The 22,492-nt window shown below is 43.0% G+C and overlaps 1 protein-coding gene and 1 long non-coding RNA gene across 13 annotated transcripts in view; both read left to right on the forward strand.

Annotated features, from left to right (window-relative positions):
* Positions 1-22,492, forward strand: part of cspg5a (chondroitin sulfate proteoglycan 5a) — a 145,825-nt gene that overhangs the window by 104,987 nt on the left and 18,346 nt on the right. For 3 of the 12 annotated variants that reach the window (XR_004561786.1, XM_034174353.1, XM_034174347.1), the window contains exons 4-5: positions 16,883-17,039; positions 21,746-21,802. Coding sequence is in view for 10 of the 12 variants with exons in the window: in XM_034174353.1 (XP_034030244.1) it covers positions 16,883-17,039; positions 21,746-21,802 (214 nt within the window). In the remaining 2 variants the exon portion in view is untranslated. The remainder of the gene's footprint in view (positions 1-16,882; positions 17,040-21,745; positions 21,803-22,492) is intronic. The other 9 variants (XR_004561788.1, XM_034174356.1, XM_034174351.1 and 6 more) reach the window with 7 other exon arrangements.
* On the forward strand, positions 18,894-20,515 carry LOC117514060. The gene is made up of 2 exons (XR_004561789.1): positions 18,894-19,138; positions 20,111-20,515. It is a non-coding gene; the product is annotated as an uncharacterized LOC117514060 (long non-coding RNA).

Genomic DNA, 22,492 nt, shown 5'->3' on the forward strand with positions numbered 1-22,492 from the left:
ACGCGGGCTCCCCGTCAATGATCCGGGCAGGAGGCGGCACTGGTCCCGGGGCACACAGTGGTGAGGTATGGCAGGACTTGAGTCTTGACACATGAAACACGGGGTGTATCCGCAGTGAAGCTGGCAGCTTCAGCTTCACTGCGGCCGGACTGAGGACTTTGAGTATGGGAAATGGTCCGTTAGTTTGTGGGATTCCACCTGCAGGGGGATGTCCTTATTGGATAGCCAGACCTCCTGCCCGGGCTGGTATGCAGGGGCTGGGGAACGCCGGCGGTCTGCATGGGCCTTAGCCCTCGTCCGGGCTCTGAGCAGGGCAGAGCGGGCGGTACGCCACACCCGACGGCACTTCCTCAGATGGGCCTGGACCGAGGGCACCCCGACCTCTCCCTCCACCAGTGGAAACAATGGGGGCTGGTACCCCAAACACGCCTCAAACGGGGAGAGGCCGGTGCCAGATGAGACTTGGCTATTATGAGCGTACTCGATCCAGGCCAGATGGTCACTCCAGGCCATCGGGTGCGTGGAGGTCATGCAGCGGAGGGCCTGCTCCAGTTCCTGGTTAGTCCGCTCTGCCTGTCCGTTCGTCTGGGGGTGGTACCCAGACGAGAGACTGACGGTGGCCCCCAGTTCCCTGCAGAAACTCCTCCAGACCTGGGAGGAGAACTGAGGACCACGATCCGAGACAATGTCTGATGGAATCCCATGCAGACGCACGACGTGGTGGACCAGGAGGTCTGCAGTCTCCTGGGCCGTCGGGAGCTTCGGGACGGCCACGAAGTGGCCCGCCTTGGAGAACCGGTCCACTATCGTGAAGATGGTGGTGTTGCCCTGGGACGGCGGGAGGCCCGTGACAAAGTCCAGGCCGATATGAGACCAGGGGCAACGAGGCACAGGCAGAGGCTGGAGGAGGCCTTGGGCCTTGTGATGGTCGGCTTTGCCCCTGGCACAGGTGGTGCAGGCCTGGACATACTCCCGGACGTCGGCTTCCATAGACGCCCACCAGAAGCGCTGCCGGACCACTGCCACAGTCCTTCGCACCCCTGGGTGACAGGAGAGCTTGGAACCGTGACAGAAGTCAAGGACCGCAGCCCTGGCCTCTGGTGGGACATACAGTTTGTTCTTTGGACCTGTCCCCAGGTCCGGGCTCCGTGTCAGGGCCTCCCGGACGGTCTTCTCCACGTCCCAGGTAAGGGCGGCCACGACAGTGGACTCGGGGATGATGGTTTCAGGGGGGTCTGACAGCTTGGTCTTGACCTCCTCTTCGTGCACCCGGGACAGGGCGTCAGATTGTTGGTTCTTTGTCCCGGGGCGGTAGCTGATCTGGAAGTCAAAACGCCCGAAGAACAGCGACCAGCGGGCTTGCCTGGGGTTTAGACGCTTCGCGGTCCGGATGTACTCCAGGTTCCGATGGTCCGTGAAAACCGTAAATGGTACCGATGCTCCCTCCAACAGGTGTCTCCACTCCTCAAGAGCCTCCTTCACCGCAAGAAGTTCCCGATTGCCAATGTCATAGTTCCGTTCAGCTGAGGTCAACCTGCGGGAAAAGTAGGCACACGGATGGAGAACCTTGTCGGACTCCCCGCTCTGGGACAGCACGGCTCCTATCCCTGAGTCAGAGGCATCCACTTCAACAACAAACTGGCGCTTGGGATCGGGCTGCACCAGAACCGGTGCAGTCGAGAACCGGCGTTTCAACTCCCTAAACGCGGCTTCGCACCGATCCGACCAGGTGAAGGGGACTTTTGTGGAGGTCAGGGCTGTCAGGGGGCTAACTACCTGACTGTAGCCCTTGATGAACCTCCGGTAGAAATTTGCAAAACCGAGGAACTGTTGTAGTTTCCTACGGTTCGTTGGTTGGGGCCAATCTCTCACCGCCGCAACCTTGGCCGGATCAGGGGCGACGGAGTTGGAGGAGATGATGAACCCCAAGAAGGACAAAGAAGTGCGGTGGAACTCACATTTCTCGCCCTTCACAAACAGCCGGTTCTCCAACAACTGCTGTAGGACCTGACGTACATGCTTGACATGGGTCTCAGGATCCGGAGAAAAGATGAGTATATCGTCTAGATATACGAAGACAAACCGATGCAGGAAGTCCCGCAAGACGTCATTAACCAATGCTTGGAACGTCGCGGGCACATTGGTGAGGCCGAACGGCATGACCAGGTACTCAAAGTGACCTAACGGGGTGTTAAATGCCGTTTTCCACTCGTCTCCCTCCCGGATCCGAACCAGGTGATAAACATTCCTAAGATCCAATTTCGTGAAAATTTGGGCTCCATGCAGGGGCGTGAACACTGAATCAATCAATCAATCAATCAATCAATCAATCAACTTTTTTCTTGTATAGCGCCAAATCACAACAAACAGTTGCCCCAAGGCGCTCCACATTGCAAGGCAAGGCCATACAATAATTATGAAACACAGTCTACGTCTAAAGCAACATAACCAAGGGATGGTCCAGGGTCACCCGATCCAGCCCTAACTATAAGCCTTAGCGAAAAGGAAAGTTTTAAGCCTAATCTTAAAAGTAGAGAGGGTATCTGTCTCCCTGATCTGAATTGGGAGCTGGTTCCACAGGAGAGGAGCCTGAAAGCTGAAGGCTCTGCCTCCCATTCTACTCTTACAAACCCTAGGAACTACAAGTAAGCCCGCAGTCTGAGAGCGAAGCGCTCTAATGGGGTAATATGGTACTACGAGGTCCCTAAGATAAGATGGGACCTGATTATTCAAAACCTTATAAGTAAGAAGAAGAATTTTAAATTCTATTCTAGCATTAACAGGAAGCCAATGAAGGGAGGCCAACACGGGTGAGATATGCTCTCTCCTGCTAGTCCCCGTCAGTACTCTAGCTGCAGCATTCTGAACCAACTGAAGGCTTTTTAGGGAACTTTTAGGACAACCTGATAATAATGAATTACAATAGTCCAGCCTAGAGGAAATAAATGCATGAATTAGTTTTTCAGCATCACTCTGAGACAAGACCTTTCTGATTTTAGAGATATTGCGTAAATGCAAAAAGGCAGTCCTACATATTTGTTTAATATGCGCTTTGAATGACATATCCTGATCAAAAATAACTCCAAGATTTCTCACAGTATTACTAGAGATCAGGGAAATGCCATCCAGAGTAACGATCTGGTTAGACACCATGCTTCTAAGATTTGTGGGGCCAAGTACAATAACTTCAGTTTTATCTGAGTTTAAAAGCAGGAAATTAGAGGTCATCCATGTCTTTATGTCTGTAAGACAATCCTGCAGTTTAGCTAATTGGTGCGTATCCTCTGGCTTCATGGATAGATAAAGCTGGGTATCATCTGCGTAACAATGAAAATTTAAGCAATACCGTCTAATAATACTGCCCAAGGGAAGCATGTATAAAGTGAATAAAATTGGTCCTAGCACAGAACCTTGTGGAACTCCATAATTAACTTTAGTCTGTGAAGAAGATTCCCCATTTACATGAACAAACTGTAATCTATTAGACAAATATGATTCAAACCACCGCAGCGCAATGCCTTTAATACCTATGACATGCTCTAATCTCTGTAATAAAATTTTATGGTCAACAGTATCAAAAGCAGCACTGAGGTCCAACAGAACAAGCACAGAGATAAGTCCACTGTCCGAAGCCATAAGAAGATCATTTGTAACCTTCACTAATGCTGTTTCTGTACTATGATGAATTCTAAAACCTGACTGAAACTCTTCAAATAGACCATTCCTCTGCAGGTGATCAGTTAGCTGTTTTACAACTACCCTCTCAAGAATCTTTGAGAGAAAAGGAAGGTTGGAGATTGGCCTATAATTAGCTAAGATAGCTGGGTCAAGTGATGGCTTTTTAAGTAATGGTTTAATTACTGCCACCTTAAAGGCCTGTGGTACATAACCAACTAACAAAGATAGATTGATCATATTTAAGATTGAAGCATTAAATAATGGTAGGACTTCCTTGAGCAGCCTGGCAGGAATGGGGTCTAATAAGCATGTTGATGGTTTGGATGAAGTAACTAATGAAAATAACTCAGACAGAACAATCGGAGAGAAAGAGTCTAACCAAATACCGGCATCACTGAAAGCAGCCAAAGATAACGATACATCTTTGGGATGGTTATGAGTAATTTTTTCTCTAATAGTCAAAATTTTGTTAGCAAAGAAAGTCATGAAGTCATTACTAGTTAAAGTTAATGGAATACTCAGCTCAATAGAGCTCTGACTCTTTGTCAGCCTGGCTACAGTGCTGAAAAGAAACCTGGGGTTGTTCTTATTTTCTTCAATTAGTGATGAGTAGAAAGATGTCCTAGCTTCACGAAGGGCTTTCTTATAGAGCAACAAACTCTTTTTCCAGGCTAAGTGAAGATCTTCTAAATTAGTGAGACGCCATTTCCTCTCCAACTTACGGGTTATCAGCTTTAAGCTACGAGTTTGTGAGTTATACCACGGAGTCAGACACTTCTGATTTAAAGCTCTCTTTTTCAGAGGAGCTACAGCATCCAAAGTTGTCTTCAATGAGGATGTAAAACTATTGACAAGATACTCTAACTCCCTTACAGAGTTTAGGTAGCTACTCTGCTCTGTGTTGGTATATGACATTAGAGAACATAAAGAAGGAATCATATCCTTAAACCTAGTTACAGCGCTTTCTGAAAGACTTCTAGTGTAATGAAACTTATTCCCCACTGCAGGGTAGTCCATCAGGGTAAATGTAAATGTTATTAAAAAATGATCAGACAAAAGGGAGTTTTCAGGGAATACTGTTAAGTCTTCTATTTCCATACCATAAGTCAGAACAAGATCTAAAATATGATTAAAGTGGTGGGTGGACTCATTTACTTTTTGAGCAAAGCCGATAGAGTCTAATAATAGATTAAATGCAGTGTTGAGGCTGTCATTCTCAGCATCTGTGTGGATGTTAAAATCGCCCACTATAATTATCTTATCTGAGCTAAGCACTAAGTCAGACAAAAGGTCTGAAAATTCACAGAGAAACTCACAGTAACGACCAGGTGGACGATAGATAATAACAAATAAAACTGGTTTTTGGGACTTCCAATTTGGATGGACAAGACTAAGAGACAAGCTTTCAAATGAATTAAAGCTCTGTCTAGGTTTTTGATTAATTAATAAGCTGGAATGGAAGATTGCTGCTAATCCTCCGCCCCGGCCCGTGCTACGAGCATTCTGACAGTTAGTGTGACTCGGGGGTGTTGACTCATTTAAACTAACATATTCATCCTGCTGTAACCAAGTTTCTGTTAGGCAGAATAAATCAATACGTTGATCAATTATTATATCATTTACCAACAGGGACTTAGAAGAAAGAGACCTAATGTTTAATAGACCACATTTAACTGTTTTAGTCTGTGGTGCAATTGAAGGTGCTATATTATTTTTTCTTTTTGAATTTTTATGCTTAAATAGATTTTTGCTAGTTATTGGTGGTCTGGGAGCAGGCACCGTCTCTACGGGGATGGGGTAATAGGGGGATGGCAGGGGGAGAGAAGCTGCAGAGAGGTGTATAAGACCACAGCTCTGCCTCCTGGTCCCAACGCTAGACAGTCACAGTTTGGAGGATCCCAAAAAATTGGCCAGATTTCTAGAAATGAGAGCTGCTCCCTCTAAAGTGGGATGGATGCCGTCTCTCCTAACAAGACCAGGTTTTCCCCAGAAGCTTTGCCAATTATCAATGAAGCCCACCTCATTTTTTGGACACCACTCAGACAGCCAGCAATTCAAGGAGAACATGCGGCTAAACATGTCACTCCCGGTCTGATTGGGGAGGGGCCCAGAGAAAACAACAGAGTCCGACATTGTTTTTGCAAAGTTACACACCGATTCAATGTTAATTTTAGTGACCTCCGATTGGCGTAACTGAATCCAACAGAGGTAACGGGTATCGGTTGCGAACCGTGATCTCGTTCAGCCCTCTGTAATCAATGCATGGACGGAGTCCGCCGTCCTTCTTGCCCACAAAAAAGAAACCAGCACCCATCGGGGAGGTGGAGTTCTGGATCAACCCAGTAGCTAACGAGCCCATCTACATCCCGCGGCTCGTCCTTTGCCACCAGGTGCTCCTTAAGGACCAGAGACAGTCCGTTTACAAAGGCGGCGCGGAGCGCAACAGCATTCCAGCCGGCTCGCGCTGCCGCGATGCGGAAGTCGACTGCATACTTCGCTGGGCTCCGACGCCCCTGCCGTATCGACAGCAGCACACTTGAAGCGGTCTCGCCTCTATGAAGGTAGTCGAACACCTGTCGGAACTCCCTCACAAACTCAGTATAAACTGTTAGGAGCCGTGAATTCTGCTCCCAAAGCGCCGTAGCCCAGGCGCGTGCCTCTCCTCGAAGCAAATTGATCACATAAGCCACCCGGCTGGCATCTGCTGCGTACATGACGGGACACTGTGAAAAGACGAGCGAGCATTGCATCAAGAAGTCCGCGCATGTCTCCACACAGCCTCCGTACGGCTCCGGAGGACTTATGTATGCTTCAGGGGAAGGTGGGGGGGTTCGTTGAACGACCAGCGGAATGTCTGTTTCTGGCACACGGTCAGCAGGAGGAGGTGCTGCAGCAGCGCCCTGAGCACGCGCTTCCACCTGGGCGGTGAGAGCCTCCATCCTACGATTGAGAACACTGCTCTGCTCGGTAATTAAGTCCAACCGAGCGGTAAAGGTGGTTAAGATGTGCTGCAGCTCACCCAACACGCCTCCTGCTGGCGCCTGTGCACCTCGCTCTTCCATTGGCTGTTCAAGCGATGGTTGACGCCCCTCGGGATCCATGATGCTGGCCGAGAAATCCTGTTGTGAAAGTATCGTTACACGGACCCACAACAGGGGGCGTTAATGAACGGACAATGGATAAGCCAAAAAGTAACAATTTAATGTTGTGAATCACACAACGATGTACAGACAATAACAATACAGTGACTGTCAATCATACACCAGGTGACGTGTGGGCAGGCTCGACGATAGAAGACGCTCTGTCTGGAGTGAGTGCTGCAACTTCGGCAGCAAGAACATGGTATGCTGTAAGTCTACCCTGGTAATGCCCTTTGATGTGATCCCATCCAGGCATGCATACCCAGTGCACAGCTTCAATCAGCCATACCTTCACCTTACCCAGTCCCTGCCTCCAATTAAAGAATTTGGCAGAGACATCACTACAGGTCAAACCTTGACAATTTAGCCAGTGTATGCCAACAATGGCGTACATCTAGTAAGTTATGGGTAAGTTTTGTGTAAGTTAAGATCACGCTGGCATATGGCGTAGTACGAGGAGTACATTGAAAGATTTTGGGCATGCACAATATTTTTGACACACGTTAGCACACGTCTCATACGTCCCAGCATATGCAGACCATAAATTGTAGGTAAGTTATGCGATTATTGACACACGGTTCTTTTACGTTTTACTTGTAAGTCAGAATACGTCCATTGATGCTGTCCATTGATTGGCTGAACAAATGAAAGCTGCAGTCATGCAAACAGTTCAGACTGTTTCAAATATTAAAACCATTCTGAGTCAATATAAAGTCTTAATATTAACTACAGTGTGCAGGACTGTGCAGGACTCTGAGGAAGATGTGACTCTCACATCGAAACGTTAGTCCTGTTGAACATTTTTTACTTTCAGGATCTTATTACATTTTTTGGCACTCATTCCTGTGTTGCACCAGTTATTTTTCTTTCTTAATATTAACTGTTACATTATTTCAGTCGGATTCACCATCACAGCCTGACGAAAGCGTATCAACATAAAGTGTCCTGATTTTGGAAAACGACGTCTGAAAATACTTTAATTCTTTGTCATGGCTGAAGAAACATGGTGTTTTTAAAGAAGTCCCTCTGTGTTTTGTGCGTTTCTCAGCCTGAATCACAGAACGCCGGCACTTTGTCATATCAGCGTTTACCACAGACATCAGTTGGCTCTTCAGCATCCTGCATGACATGAAAATAAATCCCATGATCTACCAAGACAAAAATAAAATAAAAAATTACACAATGTTAAATTACTCTGTTTGGCCTCCATGTGGAGGGGTGGGGCTGCATGAAAGCGTATGCACGCATGATGACATGCTTGTCAATGTCTACGTGCACCGCCTGGCAGAGAAAAAGGTTCTGCTGGTGATGCAAACGCGAACCAAGCCAAACTTAAATGTTCCAACCTGCACAATACTGTGCCATACTCACCCGAACTGCTCAGTGGAAACGGGGCTGTCAGCATACGCTGGCTAAATTGTCATGGTGTGACAGCTGATTCGATGTAGCCGAAATCTGGACAAGGCCCTAAAAGGCATTGCCCCACAGTTGCGGCAACCAGCAATAGCCTTGCTGCATACCGCTCCTCTGACCTGTGCTGGACTGCTCATGCACGCTGCTTTCTTAGACTCAGAATTAATGCATGTTGCTCCTTGGTTTCCACTGGACACCTTTCTCCTTCAACCGGACAGGAGAGCCATGGCCTCTGTGTGAGGAAACATGTACCCCCCTCCCCTAGCAGGTCAGCGCTTCTAGTGTGATGATGCACACTGACAAGTGGTTGCCATTTCTCTTACTGCTTGACAACCTGTGACACTCATATGAAAGAGATGTAAGCACATATAACACTGTGTGACAGTCAGAGATGAAATCAGACAGGTGTACGCATCAATCTTCTGCCATGAGGGTAAATCAGGGGACCTCTGCAATCAGCTTTGCCTGTCTTTGTGGAATTACAAATGTGCCTAGTTATCACATAATTTTTAAATACTCAAAATTCAGACCTGGTGTCTCATATTTATCAGGACAAACATGCAGACAGTGTTAAGCTGTGGAGTGTGTTTTTCTTGCAAACAGTAGCATTTGCTTTCTGCAGTATCCACTTCTGGAGGCAGAAGATCACTTTGACACTTTCACCTGCAGTGAAACTTTTTATATAAACCACTTCCATTAGCCTTATTTGAGGTAATTTAATGCAGTGTGAAATGCTGTAAGATTAAACATAACTTTTTTTCCCTTTCTCATAACCCACTCATTTCTGAAAATTACGAGGTGAAAATTCTGCTCATATAATATCTGCAGAGAATATTTGGTGCTTGATGTTCTCCCATCAGGTAACACCTTCAGCTCCAAGGAATAAATTCTGTCTTAAAGCTACAGTGTGCAGGATTTTTCTTTTTCTTTTCTTTTTTTTTTTTTTGTTTTTACAGAAATAGAAAGTAGCATTCATTTGTTCATTCATGTATAATTACTTGCAACAGAAAATCAATGTTTTTTCATAAGTTTAAGGGCCTTTCACACTGCATGCATTCAGGGCGTTAAACACGTCGTGCATAGCTCTAAAACCTGTTATTTTCAATGAGAAGCGTTGAATTTTTGATGCGTTGCAGCTCATAACTGAGCTAGCGCTACACTCCGCCGGGAGCGCGTTGCCGTTTGTCATCAGGCCGCCACAGTCAAAGTTAAAACCAATCCAACTTTCATAGCTGCGCACTGTGACGTAGCTTTGCACTTCCAATAAAAACAAGGCATCAGGCGTGCAGAATTGTGTCACAGAACTGTTATGTTATACACAGCGGTTTTCTGAAGAAAATCCTGGCAAATGTTTTTTTTTACCTCAAGATAAATTTCTGAATACTGTACATTTTGAAGTTTTAAAAAACTTGTAATTAAAATACGTTTAAGTAAAAAAATTCTTTACAAATCTTTGTTCATCTCTAAATTAAAACCATAACTTATCTGTTGTTTCAAATGAGTTGATTTCTTGATTAACACGATAATGAACCTTGGACATTTATTTTTAGACAAATAGCATGAAAAGTAATATGTACATTTGTAAGTCTGGTAGATTCAACCATTCATATCTACATTTCAACCAGGAAAAAATACAGCGTAAATCAGTATAAATATTTATTATAAACACAACAGGAGATGATGTAACAATGACTGCAGTGTGTCTGTTAATTAGGATTTCTCTATGTGATATAAACCTCATGATGAACTCTGCTGTGTGTGTGTCTCTGCCCGTTGTTGCGGTCTGATCAATACCCCCGTCTGATCAGTTCTAAATCGGCTTGGAGTCACTCCGAACAGTCACTGAAAAAAAAAAAAACTTCTCCAGCAGGGTGATGGGTGATTCTTCTGCTTTCTTTTGTGGTTATGACTGGCAGCCTGTTTTGCTTTTTCCTGCAAATCCAAGATGGCGATTGTCCTGCTTGTTCACCAGGTTCTCAAAAAGCCGGATAGTGATGTAGTAATCTCCGCCCCTCCCTTGCCACACCCAGTGTGTTCAACCGCAAGGGGAGGCATCAAAATGATCAAATGTTCAGTGTGAAAGACCCAGAATGGTGCCTTCATATCTAAATGGGAGCGGGCTCCCTCATGGAGTCCACCATATTGCAGTGCTGTGTTGTCTTGGTAGCCCATTTTGCTGAAAGACTGAAGAAAAAAGAAGAGGAATCAGAGGTTGTTCCTTTATACACTGTCTACTGGTTGCTAGTGCAGGCTAACGAGTTTGAGAAAATGGAGACACACACACACACACACACATATATATATATCAGTGGTGTCAAAAGTACACACATTTGTTACTTAAGTAGAAGTATAGATACTGCAGTTTAAAAACACTCTGATAAAAGTTGAAGTATCAACTTGACCTCTTTACTCAAGTAAAAGTGAAAAGGTATGTGCTCCAAAACCTACTTAAAGTATAAAAGTATAAAGTAACCTTAAAAAAAAAAAAAAAAAAAAAGGTAGATGCCACTATATGAATTGAAAGTTTAATTTAAAAACTGATTCGTTCTACATGTGGCCCAAGACCCAAAATTACCCCCCAACACCACCTGCACGAAAATGTTTCAATTCTAGAAGCTCTGAAATGCAATCTGGGACTATTCCAGACAATAAACTGCAGTGAGTGCAGAATCCATTTAGTGAAGGAAAAAAAAACCCACAACTTTCCTTATTCAGATTCATTCCAGTAGTATTCTGCTCTTACTAGGATGCAGCAGTTTTCTAGTTTGGCAGAAAGTTCTGGAGAAAATCACTGAAGAAATTAAATTGAAAATATGGTTTGACCAAAACAAACTGTCATTAAATAAGACAGGGATGAAGTGGAGGTGTAAGAGTCACTAGGTGTTCACAGGAAACACTTATTTATTTATGTATGTATGTATTTATGCATGTTCATTGCTAGTTGCTTTTATATTTTCTGTTGTGTTTCTATTCAGGTTCTTTTTGCCTCTTTCTCTAAAATTGTATATAATAATCATTAGATTATTAATATATAAACAAAAATAAATTTAAGAAATATTACAATTTGAAAACAAATGCACCCGAACGTGATGAGAGCTGCAACTGCTTAATGCTAAGTTTTAACATTGAAAATGCCATAGACATGCTAACGCATTAGCGTTTTTAAGTTATAAAATACATCTATCAACTGTTTCAGAAGACCATAACAGGTCAGTTTAACATAGAAAATGTAAATAATACTCACAGAAGTATGCTCTTTAGGGTTTTAGCTGGGGGAAAATTAAGCGAAAGAAAGAAAGAATAAATGAAGCAATAGGTCGAAGCATTGCTTCAATCTGCGAACCACTGCTTCAAATGGTTCACGGTTCAAAGCAAAGCCGCGCTGCAGAAAAGTTGATTACTGGCACACATGACGTGAAATATATATATATATATATATATATATATATATATATATATATATATATATATATATATATATATATATATATATACGAGGGCTGTCAATAAAGTAACGGTCCATTTTAGTTTTTTCAAAAACTATATGGATTTCATTCATATGTTTTTACGTCAGACATGCTTGAACCCTCGTGCGCATGTGTGAGTTTTTCCACGCCTGTCGGTGACGTCATTCGCCTGTGAGTACTCCTTGTGGGAGGAGTCGTCCAGCCCCTCGTCGGAATTCCTTTGTCTGAGAAGTTGGTGAGAGACTGGCGCGTTGTTTGATCAAAATTTTTTCTAAACCTGTGAGACACATCGAAGTGGACATGGTTCGAAAAATTAAGCTGGTTTTCAGTGAAAATTTTAACGGCTGATGAGAGATTTTGAGGTGATTCTGTCGCTTTAAGGACTTTTCACGGTGCGAGACGTCGCGCTGCGCTCTCAGGCGGCGTCATCAGCCTGTTCAAGCTGAAAACCTCCACATTTCAGGCTCTATTGATCCAGGACGTCGTGAGAGAACAGAGAAGTTTCAGAAGAAGTCGGTTTCAGCATTTTATCCGGATATTCCACTGTTAAAGGAGATTTTTTTAATGAAAGACGTGCGGACGGGTCCGCGCGTCGGGACGCAGCCGGCGCGGTGCAGCGGCACAGGAAAAACACCTCCGTGTTGATAACCATTTGTAAAATCCAGGCGGCTTTTGATGGCTTTCAGTGGAGTGAGTATATGAGAAATTGTTTAACAGGCAGGACATGTTCCAACTTGTCCTTAACGCTTTCAACAGAGGTGTTTTTCCTGTGGCGGAGCGTCGCGGCGGCTGCGTCCCGACGCGCGGACCCGTCCGCACGTCTTTCATTAAAAAAATCTCCTTTAACAGTGGAATATCTGGATAAAATGCTGAAACCGACTTCTTCTGAAACTTCTCTGTTCTCTCACGACGTCCTGGATCAATAGAGCCTGAAATGTGGAGGTTTTCAGCTTGAACAGGCTGATGACGGCGCCTGAGAGCACTGAGCGACGTCTCGCACCGTGAAAAGTCCTTAAAGCGACAGTCTCACCTCAAAATCTCTCATCAGCCGTTAAAATTTTCACTGAAAACCAGCTTAATTTTTCGAACCGTGTCCACTTCGATGTGTCTCACAGGTTTAGAAAAAATTTTGATCAAACAACGCGCCAGTCTCTCAGCAACTTCTCAGACAAAGGAATTCCGACGAGGGGCTGGACGACTCCTCCCACAAGGAGTGCTCACAGGCGAATGACGTCACCGACAGGCGTGGAAAAACTCACGCATGCGCACGAGGGTTCAAGCATGTCTGACGTAAAAACATATGAATGAAATCCATATAGTTTTTGAAAAAAATAAAAAGGACCGTTACTTTATTGACAGACCTCGTATATATATATATATATATATATATATATATATATATATATACGAGGTCTATTAGAAAGTATCCGACCTTATTATTTTTTTCAAAAACCATATGGATTTGAATCACGTGTGATTACATCAGACATGCTTGAACCCTCGTGGGCATGCGAGAGTTTTTTCACGCCTGTCGGTTACATCATTCGCCTGTGGGCAGTCTTTGAGTGAGGAGTCGTCCACCCGCTCGTCGATTTTTTTCATTGTTTAGGAATGGCTCAGAGACTGTTGCTTTGTTTGATAAAAATTTTTTCAAAACTGTAAGGCACAACTGAGTGGACACCATTCAATAAATTCAGCTGGTTTTCGGTAGTGTCGCTTTAAGGACGGTCCACGGCGCCTGACGGCGATCTGCGCTTCGAGGCGGCAGCGTCTCGCCGTTTCAAGTTGAAAACTTCCACATTTCAGGCTCTGTTGACGCAGTAAGTCGTCAGAGAACAGAGAACTTTCAGAAGAAGTCGGCATGAGGAGTTTATTCGGACATTCCATTGTTAACGGTCATTTTGTAATGAAAGAACGTGCGGGCAGAGTCGCATGTCGGGCTGGACCCGACCGCGGGGGGTCGCGGCAGGAAAAACACCTCCGTTGGAAATCTTAACGGGCAAGTTGGAACATGCCCAAGCTGTTAAACAATTTCTCAGTTACTCACTTGTTGAAAGCCATTAAAAGCCGCCTGAATTCTACAAATGGTTTTCAACACGGAGGTGTTTTTCCTGTCGCGGCGCACACAGATTTGCCGAGTCGTCACGGAAACGACTCGGCGAATTTGCGCGGACGTCTTTCATTAAAAAAATGTCCTTAAACAGTGGAATGTCCGCATAAATTCCTCATGCCGGCCTCTTCTGAATCTTCTCTGTTCTCTCACGATGTCCTGGGTGAATTAAGCCTTAAATTAGGATGTTTTCAGCTCGAAACAGGCCGACGACAGCGCCTGGAAGCGCTGCAGGACGTCCCGCTCCGTGGGAAGTCCTTACACCGACAGAAACACCCCATAATCTCTCATCAGCCGTTAAACTTTTCACAGAAAACCAGCTTAATTTCTCGAATAGTGTCCACTCGGATATTCCTCACAGGTCCAGAAAAAATTTTGATAAAGCAACGCGCGCCGTCTCGAGCAGCGTGTGAAACAAAGGAATTCAGCCGAGAGGGCGGGACCACATCTCACTCACAGGGTGAGATGTGGCCCTGCCCACAGGGAAATGACGTCACCGACACGCGTGAAAAAACTCACGCATGCGCACGAGGGTTCAAGCATGATTGGTGTAATCGCATGTCATTCAAATCCATATAGTTAAAAAAAAAAATAAAAGGGTCGGTTTATTATCTAAGAGACCTCGTATATATATAAACATTAAACTGAAGCCAAGAGTAACAAGGCTGTTTGTTTTAAAAATGTAAGGAATAGAAAGTACAGATACTTGTGTGAAAATGTAATGAGTAGAAGTCAGAAGTAGGCAGAAAAATAAGTAATGGAGTAAAGTATAGATACCTAAAAAGTGTACTTAAGTACAGTAATGAAGCATTTGTACTTCGTTACTTGACACCTCTGATATATATACTCGTATACTCAACAAAAATATAAACGCAACACTTTTGGTTTTGCTCCCATTTTGTATGAGATGAACTCAAAGATCTAAAACTTTTTCCACATACACAATATCACCATTTCCCTCAAATATTGTTCACAAACCAGTCTAAATCTGTGATAGTGAGCACTTCTCCTTTGCTGAGATAATCCATCCCACCTCACAGGTGTGCCATATCAAGATGCTGATTAGACATCATGATTAGTGCACAGGTGTGCCTTAGACTGCCCACAATAAAAGGCCACTCTGGAAGTTGCAGTTTTGTTTTATTGGGGGGGGATACCAGTCAGTATCTGGTGTGACCACCATTTGCCTCATGCAGTGCAACACATCTCCTTCGCATCATCCATGAAGAGAACACCTCTCCAACGTGCCAAACGCCAGCGAATGTGAGCATTTGCCCACTCACGTTGGTTACGACGACGAACTGGAGTCAGGTCAAGACCCCGATGAGGACGACGAGCATGCAGATGAGCTTCCCAGAGACGGTTTCTGACAGTTTGTGCAGAAATTCTTTGGTTATGCAAACCGATTGTTCCAGCAGCTGTCCGAGTGGCTGGTCTCAGACGATCTTGGAGGTGAACATGCTGGATGTGGAGGTCCTGGGCTGGTGTGGTTACACGTGGTCTGCGGTTGTGAGGCTGGTTGGATGTACTGCCAAATTCTCTGAAACGACTTTGGAGACGGCTTATGGTAGAGACATGAACATTCAATACACGAGCAACAGCTCTGGTTGACATTCCTGGTGTCAGCATGCCAATTGCACGCTCCCTCAAATCTTGCGACATCTGTGGCATTGTGCTGTGTGATAAAACTGCACCTTTCAGAGTGGCCTTTTATTGTGGGCAGTCTAAGGCACACCTGTGCACTAATCATGGTGTCTAATCAGCATCTTGATATGGCACACCTGTGAGGTGGGATGGATTATCTCAGCAAAGGAGAAGTGCTCACTATCACAGATTTAGACTGGTTTGTGAACAATATTTGAGAGAAATGGTGATATTGTGTATGTGGAAAAAGTTTTAGATCTTTGAGTTCATCTCATACAAAATGGGAGCAAAACCAAAAGTGTTGCGTTTATATTTTTGTTGAGTGTATATATATAATGTACATAAATGTTTTATTTTGTTTAAATTCATATTGCAGGGCAGTGCTCATTAGTAATGTTGTAAAGATTTGAGAATGAACCAAAAAGGTATTTTTCATCTGGAGTCCCTAGTGTTGTAGACCTTAATTTATTATTAGAGCTGTAATGACAAATTTTATTTAGTGTAAAATAAACCTTATCATAACATGGTTCAATCAAACACTCGACTTGTCAGTCAGCAGGTCAGAGTGAAGTAGCTTTTGGGACATAAATATTACATTCTTTATATACGTAAAATATGTATGTGTAATTGATGCCTATTCATTTTTTGATGAAGAAATGAAAACTGATTATTGTAAGATTGTTGCATCACAGATAGAACATGTTCTATTGTTTTTTGTTTTGTTTTGGTTTGACCTTGGTTTGCATTTCACAAACAGAAGACGTCCACTTATTGTCTCACTAATTCTGCTTTCTTGCTTTGTCTCCCTCCCTTTTTCTTTAATAATCCTTCCTTTTCTTCAAAAATGTAATCTTGATGTAAATTTTTCCTGTTTCCTCACATCTTTCCCCTACTGTCTCCTCTTTCTTTCTTCTTTTGTCGCATTCTTTCATTGTCACTTTCTTTTTCTTTGTTTCATTCTCCTTTTCTCTTTCATCTCACCTTACATGATTGCCTGAAAATGTCACTCGTCCTTGTCCGTCTTGTCCTCCTGCCGAATTGTCCTCCTGTCTCCTCAAACTTATTTCTCAATTTTTGGAACCAAATTGTTCCTCCTTTTCATTCAACCTGCTGCCCTGTTTTCCCATGTGACTCCTGTTTCCTCTTCATTTGTCCTAAATGTCCTATATTTATATCCTTTTCATTTGGAACTCTCATATTCTTCTCTATGTTTTCTGTGTTGAGCCTTTTCTCTTCTTCTCCACCTTTTAAGCTTATTTCTTCTTCTTTACACCTTTCTTAGTATCTGTTCTCTTTTTTTTTTTTTTTTTACCTTTTACTCCCAAAACTCCCACTTCTTCCCGTCCTCTTGCTGTTCTTTTCCTCGTCTCCATTAATTGATCTTCCTCTCCACCCTCTCCCTCTCAAATCTTCTGACCTCCGGCATCCAGCAGTAAGTACCGGCCTTCATTGGAGCAGCACAATGATAATTTCTCGCTGTCCACCATCGCTGAGGGCTCCCACCCAAATGTAAGGAAACTGTGCGACACCCCTCCTAACGTCCCTCATGCCCGTGCATTGGCTTACTATGATAACATTATCTGTCAGGTAACGTGGTTCTCGCCTCTCTCTCACCCCTTTTCTGCATCCCCCAATTCCTGCTTGCCCCCCCCCCCCCCAGACCTCCTTCTTAATGCATGGGCATGTGTTTTCGCTGATATGCCAAGATGTCAAAATGCTGAGAAGGTAGTGGGCGTGGTCAAACTGCAACAAAGGAGGGAAATGCAAATCTTAGGTACTAAATGGTTACAGAATACGTAGATACACTTTACACCTGCCACTATAAAGCATTTTTAATGGTGATTTTGATCTTGAAATTAATTCTAAATTGTTTATGTAGCTCCTTTTTCTTTTGTCAGTAATGTAATATAATATTGTTTCATCTAACAAGCAGTTTAAAACATCACGATATTCATCCAACCATCCAAAAATATTGTTGACTAATTGCCACTTGATGAATAATTACACTGCACCTTGTCATTTAAGATGAATTTTCAGGAGCAGTTTTCAAAGTAACTCAACCAACAGATGATCTTTAGTTATCAAGTCATAAATTCCAGACAGTTGATGACAATGTACAAATGCAAACACATAATTGTATCTATATATATAAAATACAAATGTACAGAAATATTTGCCCTCATCTAACTTGGGCAAATATCTGTCATTTTGGGTGACTGGGCGTGAACGTCGGGCCTCTTGAAAATTCATACCGCCCTCCAAAAGCATGTTATTGTATTATTATACATTAACCAACATTAACATGAACCTGAGGGCAAATATATCAGTTATGCTGTTATGTCAGCAATCATTACACCAGTAACTGAGCCCTAGTTGCCTGTTACTATGGCAACACAATAATGGCAGACCAGTCTCATGGTTTCATTGTCGTTATTGATTTAGTTTCATGCTTTATTACTTATTGATTTCAATATGAACATGATGACAAAGCACACATGCACACTGCACAGAGAAAACAGATCACTAAAAGAATCTAAGAGAGCTTAAATACTCTACATATCTAGAGTTGACGTCTTGTTTTTGCACAGGGTAAATACATTAAAAAGCTAATCTTTTTGAGGCTTATTTTCAGGGAATATTCAGGAACATCCTGCTAATTTACTTTCACCGAAAAATGCCTTAGAGACAATTTATACTCATGATAAATGGCAGCCGCAATCTACCAACCAAATCACTGGATGAAACAGAGCTAGAGTAGAGGTTAAATTAACGCTAAAACCATAAAAAGTCAAAATGACCTTGTCATAGTAAGGCTAGATAACCTAACTTTGTCCTGGCTTTGTTCAGAGAGATCTCCCACAATCCTTTGCTGCAACCTCCCCTCCTCAAATACCTAGCCTGCTCACCCTCTGATCACTTCTTGCATTGGTGTGTCATGGCATACCTGCTCTATCGCTAACATGTGCCTCCCGGTGGCCACAGTAGCCGCCGCAGCTCTGCTTTGCTATCTGTGTCCTTACTACAAAATGTCAGCCTGACTTGTTTATCCTGAAAATACAAAGGGGAATGTTATTGGTCAAATAGGGTTTACGCTTTCCTTGTGGTGGGGTGAAGGTCAGGATTGGCCTCACAACCAGGTAAGCTAAAGGTGAAAGATTTGCGAGAAGTGGGCGGGATTATCAGGATAAACATCTGAGATGCAATGCCTTGCTGCAGCCTGCGGGAAGCAGCAGAGAACCAACCAACAGTTCACTAACACAAGCATGAGTAGCTGTAGCAGGCAGCTATGCTAAAGTTGTAGCAGCATGGGTAGTTTTTGGGCTACAGCTGAACCAGCGTACTCTTTATTGGTATACATTGTCTTGTTAATTCAACATTTTGGGAAATAAATGTAAAAACTTTCTTTCAGTGAGAGAGAGTCCAAGATTGAAATGGTAACTTAGCTTCAACAATGTAGGAATGAGAAACAGCTACCCTGGCTATTTTTCCCAAATTAAAATGATAATAACAGCAATAATAATAATAATGTGTCTGTAACAAATTTGAAGCAGACTAATTAGTTAGTGCAATGTTTCCATAGAACGAGAATTGTAAAATTTACTTTGTTGGTCTCATCATTCTGGTTATTAAAAGTTATTGGGTTCCATGTAAAAGTACATTGCTACTCATCAGTAAAGGCCTTTAACGTACAAGGTCTGTTAGAAAAATATCGGACCTTTTCATTTTTTGCAAAAACCTCATGGATTTGAATCACGTGTGCTTGCATGAGCCAACCTTGAACCTTCATGTGCATGCGTGATTTTTTTCACGCCTGTCAATTGCGTCATTTGCTGGTAAGCAGCCTTTGTGTGAGGACATGTATAGTGCACTCGGCGGATTTTCATTGCAAGGAAAAAGACAGAACGACTGGAGCAGCACCGCATCAAATTTTGCCAGAAACTGGGCGACTGCCAGGTGGAAACCATTCGGATGATTCAGACGGCTTTCAGTGACTTTTCAGTTGTGTGACTATCTGAGAAATTGTGGAAGAGGTGGGCATGTAACAACATGTCCTGTGAGACTTCAACACGAAGTTGCTTTTGCTCCGCCGTCAGCAGCAGCATGAATTTCACAGCCACTCTTTTCATGGCCAAATCTTCTGTCACAGTGGAATGTGCCTAAAAAGTGCTGATGTCCACCTCTTCCGCAATTTTCGGATAGTCACACGACGGTCCCACATCACCACAGTGTTCACTTTGGAAATGATCTGGTCATTTCAGCATGTTGATGACCGACCGGAGCGTGGCTTGCTCTCCACTGTTGTGCGGACGTCTTTAAACCGGTTGTACCGCTCCTTAATCTGTGTGATGCCCATAGGATTGTCACCGAAAGCCATCTGAATCATCCGAATGGTTTCCACCTGGCTGTTGCCCAGTTTCTGGCAAAATTTGATGCGGTGCTGCTCCAGTCGTTCCACCATTTTCCTTGCAATGAAAATCCGCTGAGCGCACGACACACGTCAACACACAATGGCTGCTTACCAGCAAATGACGCAATCGACAGGCATGAAAAAATTCACACATGCGCACGAAGGTTCAAGGTTTGCTCATGCAAGCACACGTGATTCAAATCCATCAGGTTTTTGCAAAAAATAAAAAGGTCTGATACTTTTCTAACAGACCTCGTATATAATACATTTGACTATAAAGTGTGATTTTAGTGTTTGTTCATGAACAAACTTTGTTAAATCTTTGCTGTATAAATTTTCCCTGGCTTTAGTTTTTAGGGCTAAAGATATTAACCCATTTTTGGATGCATGATTTTTTTTTCATCTACACTCTTTGGAGGACAGAAAATAAGCAGATTTCCCAAAATGTTGAAATATTCTTTTAAAATGTGGTACCACCCTCTAACAACACCATCTGCAGTTCTGTTCACTTTATAAAGCAAATAAGTATTAACTTATAATGCTTATTTCATGATAGCTTAATAGTTTTTTAGTTTGTTGTTGTTATTTTTGTGTATTTAGGAGAAAATATTTCACTCAACACAAACACAGAATTTCCACAATCCAGAAACAACTAAAACTACTTTAAAAAACCCATGCCTACCTTCATCTCCAAACCACATTTCTGAAAATTTAACTAACACCAGCCGCATATCATAACTCTAAAGGTCTTAGTCACCCACTTGGATTGAATAGTATTTGTAAATGCCTTAAATGTTTTGTTTTATCAGATTTAATAATCTATGTATGCCATGCTGCAGCTCACTTGGTAGAGCACATCGTCTGTTAACCAAAATGTTGGCGACTTTGATCCTCAATTACAGATGAGGATCAATAAGATACTGAAAACCAAAAAACTGCTTGAATTGATACACATTTCCTACACTGACCCCACACAAATTTTCTTCAGTACAGAGATCCAACATTAATGTTATTTCAAGAGCAGATTACCTTGAGTTTCTCCAGAGTAGTTTTGTTATCCTTCCTGACCAACTAGTCTTTTTTGGAGGCGGTGGGGTGGGGGGCAGTGCAGACTGACTTCTAGAAAAGTCATGAAATTAATGTTTTTAATCTAAATATAAATATTCTTTCTGCACTGGTAAATTTCTCCCATCATCCATCTATTTTCTAAAGCTGTTTATTCCAGTTAAGGGTCCCAATTGACTGGAGCCTCTCCCAGCGGTCATCGGGTGAGAGGCACGGTACAGCTTGAACAAGCTACATGGTTCCAACCATTCTGTTTAAAACAAACATGACAGAAATATTTACAATTACTATTCAAACTAACACCTTTTTCTAACAAGTCTCCCCAGTTTTTCCAACCACACACAAAACCCATCTTGGTACATCATCTTCCCAAAACTAAAACCAGACCTTCCCCACATAAACTCAAAACAGAGCCACTAATAAAATAAATAACCAGTGCAAACTAACAGCTGAATGTGTGTGACACGATGGTTGAGCGGTACAGCATAAATATCCCAACGCAGCAGTGATGTGAGGACCGAGTGCCAGCAGACAGTTTACCTCAGAGACTCTGCACACAGCTGGGAATATTAACTGTCAGCTAAAAGGAAGCCAAGTTACTCCTAGTATTGTCTCTGTCTCCAGCACTCAGCCTTTGTCCTTTTTGTCTGTCTACTTCTACTTCTTTCTGTCCTCTCTTCCACTGTCTCTCCATTTTTATCCCTTACTCATTTTCTGCATTATCTCTGATCTGTCACTCTTTCTGATCATCTCTCACTGTCTTTTCTGCCTTGTTTGGTTTTGAGGAGTATAACCCTTTGCCCCATCCCCCTCCCCTCAGAAAACCATGAGCAGATACACCTGGGAGTGTAAGACCAAAGAGGAGTCCGACTGTGAGGTAAGACCAAATCCCCCACGTCCAGAAACTTTGTCAGACAGTCCCGCCCTCACCTCACCTCCCCAAACAGCTTTCATTGTTACTGTGACAGTGTCAATCACCCTTTCTCAGCTGTCAATGGCCCAACCAAGCCTGAACCCCACCCACAAAACCCCCAATACATACAAACTAAACAAATGGTTAAAATAAACAGAACATATTTATTTATTTACACATTATAAACGTCACTTAATGTTCCTATACGGATGCAAACAGCGATGAATTAATTTTGTACACCTCAATAATTTCTGCCTTGCCCATTAAACTACCATACCTTTCTCGACTGTAAGTAAAGTTGGGATAATACCAATTCCTGTAAATTTACCCTAAATGTATATTTATGATTGTTGTCAAGTAAGCCTGTGCTACTGCTCCCAAAATGTTGACATAACAATAATTTGGTTGTTGTCATTGGATGTGGAAGCACCCTTCTGCATTCGTAAAGAGATGCAAAGGGATTTTTCCATAGAAAATCCAGGAAACCACCCTTTAACCTACATAAAAGGTGTAGTCCCCTTCAAATTCCCACAAAATTTGTTAAAATATATTATAAAGTACCTTTATTTTTGTGGTACTAAACAACTGTACCCTTAGACATGAAGGCACAAAGGACTTTAGCAGATAGGTAGAAAAAGAATGTAGTCACATGTG

This window comes from Thalassophryne amazonica, chromosome 7 (assembly GCF_902500255.1).
Source record: "Thalassophryne amazonica chromosome 7, fThaAma1.1, whole genome shotgun sequence".
NCBI lineage: Eukaryota > Metazoa > Chordata > Actinopteri > Batrachoidiformes > Batrachoididae > Thalassophryne > Thalassophryne amazonica.